The sequence below is a fragment of the Opisthorchis viverrini genome, assembly GCF_000715545.1.
Source record: "Opisthorchis viverrini unplaced genomic scaffold opera_v5_313, whole genome shotgun sequence".
NCBI classification, from domain to species: Eukaryota; Metazoa; Platyhelminthes; class Trematoda; order Opisthorchiida; family Opisthorchiidae; genus Opisthorchis; species Opisthorchis viverrini.
This window is the reverse complement of record NW_008751969.1, coordinates 397,453-406,863: the sequence shown is the minus strand read 5'-3', so window position 1 is coordinate 406,863 and position 9,411 is coordinate 397,453. Positions and strand designations below refer to the sequence as shown.

The 9,411-nt window shown below is 46.8% G+C and overlaps 1 protein-coding gene across 1 annotated transcript in view; it reads left to right on the top strand.

The window, feature by feature from the left end:
• Positions 1–5,627: 5,627 nt before the first annotated feature.
• The window catches only part of T265_14980 (hypothetical protein), a gene marked incomplete at both ends in the record, with an annotated part of 37,231 nt that continues 33,447 nt past the window's right edge, over positions 5,628–9,411 (top strand). Inside the window, 4 exons of the mRNA XM_009176063.1 lie at positions 5,628–5,743; positions 5,783–5,875; positions 5,914–5,996; positions 6,037–6,107. Of these exons, the coding sequence (XP_009174327.1) occupies positions 5,628–5,743; positions 5,783–5,875; positions 5,914–5,996; positions 6,037–6,107 (363 nt within the window). The remainder of the gene's footprint in view (positions 5,744–5,782; positions 5,876–5,913; positions 5,997–6,036; positions 6,108–9,411) is intronic.

Below are 9,411 nucleotides of genomic sequence, written 5' to 3'. Positions count from 1 at the left end.
GAAAAGTGTTTATCATCAATACGCATCGCGGCCCGTTCCAGTATACCCGACTGACATTCGGTGTCAAAACAGCGCAAGCCGTTATTCAGCAGATCATGGATACGGTTCTGAAGGATGCTCCATCGTCATGGGTTCCAACCTTGATGAACTGTGGCAGAGCCTTGATTGCATGTTCGGTCGTATCCAAGATCATGACTTCAGAGTGCGTTGATAAAAAATGCACCCTCTTCGTGCGGTCGATAAAGTTCCTCGGGTTCATTATTGATGCCCGTGGGCTACATCCGGAGATCATCAAACATGTATCGGCAGCCACAAACATGACACCTCTGAGGTATTTCCACGGACTCGTCAGTCACTACATTTCGTTTCTGCCTGCCATGCGTCGCGTTCGAGGTTCACTGGGCCAACTATCACCAAGGACCACAAGTGGACATGGTCAGAAGAGCGCCAACGCGCTCTTGACTCTGTCGAATCCATGCTGAGTTCCGATCAGCTACTCATCACTGGAAATCGTCGTGGCAATGGATGCTTCGAACTATGGAATTAACGCGGTGATTCCTTGTATATTTCCCGACAATAGTCAGAAGGCCATTCCACATGCGGCCGGATCCCCCTCATCAGCCGAGTGCAACTACATTCAGTGGTTTGGGAGGCTTTCGCGATCGTGTTTGCCGTCAAAACCTTCCATGAAATGCTCCACGACCTTCAGTTCATCTTACTGGCTGATCACAAGCCAATCGTTGTATTTGGCTTAAAAAAGGGGAGCCCGATATATACGCCAACCAACAATGGGTAACTCTGTTTTTTTAATACAACTTCAAGATCAAGTACCAGTCCACAGTCAGCCCCGGATAAGCCAACGTACTGCCGCTTATCATTGATTTAAGCAGGCCAGAAGCAGAACTTACTGTAGTTGCCAAAATGCTTTGGAACCGAAGGTTAGCCGCGTAAATTCCGGAGCGGTCCGCCAGGCTACCGATCAAGATTCTGCTGCAACAGGTCAAGCATCGCCTTAATCGATGGCCGCGTACCTGCCCGAAAGGTGGAATGTGGCCTTACCTCAATTATCACTAGCCGATAGATGGCTTTCGTTTTCAGGACGCGTTGCCATCCAAGTGAAGTTACAACCAGCCGTCCTGAATCAGTTCCACACAAGACACTCGGGAACAAACGAGGTGAAGGCACTTGCTCGGAGTTACGTTTACTATCCTTTGATGGACTCCCAGATTGAAGAAGTCTCCAAATCTTCCTGTAATGTGGTGAAGCATCCAAGTTGCCAGCGAAAACCTACCCACAGTCGTAGCCGTAACGGACTGAACCCTGGTCTCGTCTCCACACCGACTATTCAGGTCCAGTTGGTGGCTAACAATTTTTGGTCGTGGTCGATGCCCTCAGCAAATGGCTGGAAATGTTTCCAGTGAGCAGCCCCACGACTGCCACAACAGTCCCGGGACACGGACGATTGTTCCCCCACTTTGGAATACCAGAAACGATTGTATCTGACTAAGGCAGTCAGTTCACATCCTCGGCGTTCGCAGAGGCTTGTTCACAGAGGCCTAACTCATGCCCACTCGCCGCCGTTTCATCCACAGTCGAACGGTCAGGCAAAACGCTCCGTCGTCACCTCGAGGAGGGCACTTCGGGAGTTCAGAGGGGAGGGACCAACTAAAGAGATTTTGCAAAGGTTCCTGCTATCATATCGAGCGACGCTAATCCCCAACTCGCTTGATGTAGTGTCACGAGCAGACTCACTGCTCCTGAGGGGGCTTCGAACACCGTATGACACCATCCGGCCACAAAAAGGGCAGATTAGTCACTGCAACACAAGAATGGAAGAACAGTTCAACCGGCATCATGGAGCGCGTTACTTCAGCAAAAACCAGAGAGTGTTGGTTTCCAACTATAGCGGTAGACAATCTACGTGGATTCCAGGACACATCCTTCAACGTGGCAAAATGCTCTATGAGATTCAAGTTGACCCAGCCAGTTGGATCCGGCACAAAACCAAACCCGCCTGACAGGTCCGCATATCCTGCCCACGGGACCGAGTAAGTTGGGTGTAGAGATGCTTGTGGGCACTTTTGATTTCGGCACCATCCCAGAAAATCAATCAGTTGCTCCGTTGGAGGCCAAGCCCGAGCACATATTACGACCGCCTCGATGATCAGAACGGATCTGCAAGCCAGTGAGGCCACTTCTGGTGAACCCTTGACTTCGACGCTACATCAACAAACTTTAAGCGTGAAGTGTTGGGCAGAATCCCACATAACGAACGCTTTACCGCTCCCAATTAGATTTTGCTACATCCAAACGACCTAGTTTACATATGTTTGGCTGACGATAAGGCCACTTGCTGGTTCAGCATCAAGGCGAGACCCGTCGAAAGTGTGGACCCAACAACCAGTCAAGATTAAGCATCTGTTGTACGCCTTTTGCGTCCAGAAAGCACCGGGATTTCCAGAATGTTTTCGCCTCATTAATTTTAAATACAACGGGGTGTCAGTACATGCTGCGAAAGCAGTAGCTTCGAAGGTTCAGACCAAGACCGGGACTAAGGTATTACAGTCATTGAGATGTCGTCCGCGACTTCCGAGTCGACAAGGCTTTTGACGGCAGCTATTTGAGCAGTGTGGTTTCGAAAATCTTCCAGTCTCTGTTTCACTATCACGTCTACCACGATTTTGGATAGGATTGGAGAGACTCGATATCTGATGGCCCAGTGCGTCTGGACGTCTTTAACGTTCGCATTCAGCTCTTGCATGTGCACCGAATTCTGTTTCTGTTGGTGTGTGCTATATATCTGAAGCGAAGCTTCATTCCTCGAGTACGGCCGTTGAGCTGAGCTTTCCATCATGTTCTTATGTTTCGAGCGAGAGCCTTGTCGACCTGGAATATGCAGATAGTATTGTTCTTATTTTTGAACGGCAGTGAAACATCGGTGTTGAACACTGATGTCATGCTGTCGATGATGATGAAGTTATCATTTTTGAAGACTAGAACGCTCAAGCACTACTAGAAAAACTGACGAAGGTCATCCAGTCTTTCGACATTTGCTTCGCGCCCACAAAGTGCAAGGCCGTACTTTGAACACACCTCCAAGAATTCAACGAGTAACACTGGAGGTTGTAAACCACTAAGCATATCACAAAGGTTGCATTCACCCTGACGAAGTGAATGCACGAATCTCGACGGACAGATTTGTGTTCGCTGATTTGCACCATTTGTGGCGTGTATTTGTGTGTGTATCAGACTGGCTGTTTTACGGCTGCGGGACCTGGCCACTTTGGGCTAAAGATCTGGGGCATCTTTAGGCCTTTGACCACCGATGTCTCAGAAGTATGACGGGAATCTACTGGAATAAACTGATTCGGATGGGTTGATCATGGACCTCGTCTTTGGCAGGGCAGGTGGCGCTCCACTCAGAGGATGAATCCAGCATTGCAAGCTAAAGTGGCTAGCCCATGTGTTATAAGCAAGGCGGGTTAGCGGCTATCTACACGACCGTTGTTTTCCGTGCCTAATTCAGGTTGCGGAAATCTAGAGGTGGACATGGAACACGGGGAGGAATGGTATTACAGAAAGTTGGTTCGCCTTCCAGATGATCTCTTTCCATGCATTATTGGAGACACTGAACGATATGACGACTAACTGATGTCAGTGGCGTCCATGTTGTCAGTCACTATCCAGATCGCCTGACTTAGTATAGTTGTAGGCACCTCGGGTGCTCGTTGTAGGCTAGCCCTAGTTCACTTTTTTCCATTATAAGGTATTAGTCAAATAAATTGACATCGTTGTACGGCAGTGGAGCACCTGGGGTTGTTGTCAATGGTGATGACGTAAGTAGTCGCTCAGGAGGCGTTTGATCCCAACACCACACTTGAACCGTTTGACTTCGAAAATCCTGATAAATGAGTGATTGAAACGAAACAGTGAATTGGTCAGAAGGAGGTCCACGGTTGAGAATAGATACTGGTTTTGAAATGTTTCAAGACGGTCAACATCAATCAGTAAGGATTTGGCGGAGAACCTCCCGGTGATTGAGGATAGTTCTGGAACGATTTCTCTTCGTGTAAAAGTAACTGGATACGATCTGGTCAAGGCACTTCGTATATCAAGGAAGACATAGGTGAAGTATTATTGCGGATAGGGACCTGGTAGGCTCACAACACTAACCTCTGGCTTATGTCCCAAACACTTGGTTGGCCTCGCGAGTCACAAACATCCTTCTCGTAGTCCACGGTGATTGCGCAGGAGTTACGATTAAATGTGCAGCCGGAGCGTGTGTTCGATCGATCTCTTTTTGACCTTAGTAATGCTATCAGCGAAAGTTGATCTGTCTTTCGGTACGTACATTTCTTACTCTCACTCAAAGAACTGACTGCTGCAAGAGTACGTCGCTTCTATGATGTTTGCTGTTTATCCACCTACCGCTTCTGTGAAAACCAACGTGTATTCACTCCGCTTTTCGGCCACCTTAACAGATTTTGATTTAGTCGCTCGTGAGAAACTAAGTCTGAACCATCTCGACACTTCATCCGTGTTCCGCGTGTCAGAACTTCGAACTCGCATGCGGGAACCCACGTGCTGTCCATCTTAATTGTAGCGATTCTACTAAGAAACGCAGTTGGAAGTATGAGACGAAGCGCTTTCTCGACAGCCTCCCCCTATGTTTCATACATGTCCTGTTCTGGAAAGCTGCTGTGATTTTTGGACCAACTTATTTTTCCTCCCCATCCTTCTCAATTCTATTCAAAGTGGACTTTTCACTTTGTTGCTGTATTCATTCTCCCCAATTACTCGGAGAATCTTGTGGTTGTGACATGATGTCCGCCACTTTCTCGTGACAAATTTTGCGGAAAATTTTCCTCAGGGCGAAATTTTAACATTCCTAACTCCTGTTCCATTCAACTTTGGCCATTTCTATCAAGTTCTGATTATCTAGCAGAATCGAGTTGTTCATTTGTCCGCTCTTCTACAGTGTCACTAGTCTTTGTGAGTTTTGACACCCTTACTGTCTACATATATTCAATCTGTGCATTTTCCCATACAATGTGGCGTTGATATCTTAATGCATCTTGTTTCTTTTGTTACTTCTACGGAACGGTCTATGATCTTTATGTTTGCAGTGAAAAATCAAGACATGATCGTACAAGCGTGGCCAACACATGATGAAGTTGTTGAGTGTTCCTAAATTGTACCATGGTTCACTTTTTATGGCACTATCCCGGTTACTGAAGGGATCCGTCATTTTATTTTATCTATTTCAGCTACCGCACCTTGTTCTCGAAATCATTCTAGGTGGGTCTACCCACTCGGCAGTGGCCTGACCTTTGACGTCAGTGTTCCTTGACCATCCGGTTGTTCTCATCGCCAAGCGTGATTGATTTCTGGCGTCTACGGATGCTAAGTTTGCTTCGGATGCGTGTGGTTCACAGGTCCTTCAATAGATACCATCGGATAGCACCAAAAAGTAAGCTTTTCTCACCCCGAACGCACGATTTCGGTTCTTGTTTAGCTATTTTATCCGTTCTTTTTTCGAGCGATGCAAAACAACCTTCAGCACCGTCCCCCGCCACGGTCGCAACGCGAGTTGATCCCAAAGGTCTCCACATTTCTTTACTTTCTAGACTGTCCTTTCAGTGGTCGCAAAAATCAAGTCAAGCTTTACCTATGACGATTCCGTGAAATCTGTCAAGTTCATTACCCCTCTGCGTGCAATACGGGAGTACATTTTAACCACACAGTATGTTTTGGGTCATACCGACTGACTATCCGTCCCCAGGGACTTAGAGGCGTTGCCTCGTTATTACAGCCGCAGTCCCTACTCAGGTGAAACCCAAACACAAGTCTTTCTGCGTTCTGACGTTGAGCAGCTGTAAGTATACGCATTTTCTCGGATGAAATTTCTTGCAGTGCATACAAGAAACATGGGGGCAAAGATGCTTTTGAGTTGCGTTTGAAGATAATCAAAGACATGGAACGAAGGGCTCGCGCTGGTGAGTCACATCATTCCTTACTGTTGACTTTGTTCTCCAGACATTTTCAACTTAAAGAAAGCACTGAAGCATTTCAAGGCCACAATGGAATCAAACCGAAATGACCCATCGGTAGGTTGTTTTTTATTGTGTGTGGTTAGCCTATCCCTATTCGCTAATACTCACTTCTTGCGCGCACGGACTTTCCGTCTCCGAGCGTTCGGGCTATCAATTTCTGAGTATTGGTGTACTATCGGTTAATTCATAGGATCGTAAGGAACCCAAATATCGTATTCACCATCGAACCATAATCGTTGCTTCTTTATTCAGCATCGTAGATAGCACAGTTCAATACTGACGCTTTGCTGCCCTATTTTCATTGCATGACCGCAGTTCGTCTTGCCTCATTATTTCGTGCTACGGCTTTCTGACAGGAAACGGCGGGTGGCTAATAACCGTGCTTCGTGTACAATGCTTGAGATTGGTAGAATAGTCCGTCTTATGCTTCCTCTTTTCGGTTTCTGCAGAGTAAAGTTGATGATTAAAGCTCAGTTTTTGATTGTCCACAGTTCAGAAAACTTCAACCCATGAAAAAGTCTCTCACTGACTGTTTCATCCAGTAAACCATTGACATCATCATCATCATTGTCAGCTGTAATAACCGCGTACTCGTCGTACAGTGGTTGCAGCTGCCGCAGTTTCGTTCACCGATGATTTGTGGGAGGGGGGAGGTAGCTGCGCATTGCAGGTGCGAGCTGGTAAGTTGGTGCATAAGTCCAGCACTGTTCAGTGGGCTGTCAAGGGGGGGGGGGTTGACAACAATGACGCTTGGCTGCTGTTCGGGGATAATCTGGCTTTCAAGATATTTCGCATCGTATCTACCCGCGCCTGACGATTGCCAGTTGGGCTAGCATAATTATTGACCATTCATGTCGAATTCAAACGGGTGACGGCTTAGGCATTACGTGACACTTTTGGCCGTATTAGACCGGAGTTTAAACTGTTCAGAGTCTTCGCTAGCCTGTAAGTTATCATTGATGGCTCGTCTTGGTTTGGATCGAGGCTTGAACAGGATACCGCCGAACCGTTGTAGTTGATATATTTCAGCAGTAAATATGATGCAGTGGGTCTGTTGGCTTACTTTGTTGTTTTTCACATTGTCGTATCACTATCTGAAGGATGAGCCTAATATGCCAGCCTCAGTACAGTGTCTCCTTATCACAGACTCAGAATTACGGGTACGTATCGTTTCGGTTTGTCAGTCAGAAGACTCATTTGAAGACCCTGCGAGAGCTTAGCATCGAGTTGCAGAGAGGCCGCATGGATTGTTGATTCTGACTCTGACTTCGCTTGTCGCTGGGTGTTTAGCAATTTATCCGACAGAAGATAGTCTAAATGCGACCGTAAACAAACAAGTTCGCTCGTTTTACTCATCCACCGAGTGTCATTACGCTCGATACTATCTTCGATAAGGTACGAGTTATCCAAAATGCGGTACAGCATTCATTTATCTGGGCAAATGAACGAACTGACTGACCGAGAATGACGCGGTTGTACCTCAATACCGGAGGCACATTCACCGTACAGCCTAACGCGCAGACGCATCAAATCATCATGGGGTTCACTTCCTTGCTTGGTTCATCATCAGCCGACGCGACCATCCACAATTCTTTGAGATCTGGAAATCATTGAAGCAAACGGGTTGTTCGAACTTGAAGCAATGTTCCAATCTCTCAATTATAGTGAATGTCGACCCACGCGCTCTGTACCTGATGGAGAGTCACATTGATTGGTTTGATTTCTCGTACTTTTTGGTTGCCCGTTTGACGAGTGTAGTGGCACGTTTCCACTGCCTGACGATAGTTGTCTATCTTGGACGTGTCACCTTTTTGAGTGACTCCAAGAGACTGGATGGAGGATTGGCTGCCGTTCTCTTCGCAGGTGGTTCGCAAGATTTCATTTCACGGTTCACAAAGGATTGAGAGTCAGACTCTCTAGATCACCGGAAAGGCTTCATCTTTCTTTTAACACTTTTTTGCTTTTGGAATACTCTAACTCGAACTGTCGGTGGAAGCCCTCTACTAGCTGTTGTTCATCTGACATTTCGAATGGGGGCGCATGGGTAGTTCGAAGAACGCTTGTTTTTTCGCTTACACTTTAGATGATTAGTTTGTTTCCGTCGCTCAACAATGGTTCGTAGTCGGTTCTCAGTGTCTGAATTCTCTAAAGATCACTTTGAACGGCGGATGACATTCGATCCGCTAACAGCAGTTCATGAGGCAGGCATTCTGGTTGCCGGTTCTGATAAAATATCGTTCAGCTGTAGCACCCTTTCGATGCCTAGCTGCCATGCTACCTGAAGGAAGCACGAGGGCTGGGATACTGCCAGGTTGCCCAAGCCTAGACAGCGAAAGTCGAGTGACAGGTCGGGTTCGAACCACGGACCTTCCGGTCAGTAAATTGGCGATCTTACCACTAAGCCATCTCGCCCCCTGCCAAGGCTGAGCACGACAGTGGAATGATAACCGGGCACTGAAGGCCGTAGCCTTGTCAGTCTCTCGTCTCCCTTGTGAAGACATTCATGCATTAAAGTAAATTCATTCAATGAAGGAGCTTCCGTTATCTCGCTCCGTGCTATGCATTCGAAGAGATGTCAGTTGTCTTCTGCTCGGGTGAGCTTGCTGGGTGCATGTTCGTAATTCATTGTGGTTTTCATTCGCATTTATTTACGAAACAACCTCTTTTTCTCTGAAATGGCTTCAAACATCTATTAAGGTATATGACATAACTCAGCAAAGCTGTACATGTTTACAGTTTCACCAGACTGGAGCACTGGTAATGCACGACCAAACAGTCGTGTTAAATTTTTCAGAGTCCAATATTAAAGGAAGGATGGGTGAACTAGAGAAATCGCGTGTTAGGTAGCGCACCCAGACGATCTGGGTAGTAATTGTCAATGTGAACACCTGGTAAATGGTGAATCACATAGGTCTCATCCTAAAAGACAGATCTCATCGATGACATATTTTTGTGTGATTGTTCCTTTTTATTCTGTGGGTTCATATTCTGTCTTCTTCCAGGCTTCCGCCACGCCCCTTACAATCCAGGGAGAGGTACTGGAAGTTGTGGAGCGTTTTACGTACCTTGGAAGTTGTATTAGTTCTGATTGCAGTGTGACAGATGAGGTGAATGCACGAATCTGCAAGGCTCGGACCGCGTTTGCTAACTTGAGACACCTATGGCGTCAGAATGGTTTATCCCTGAATCTGAAGGGACGTGTGTACCAAGCTACAGTACGGGCTGTTTTGTTGTATGGCTGTGAGACTTGGCCTATTCGAGCAACGGACCTGAGACGTCTTCAGGTGTTCGACAATCGTTGTCTCAGAACCATAACTCGTGTGCGTTGGTGTCGGCGAATCCGTAACGAGGCAGTTAG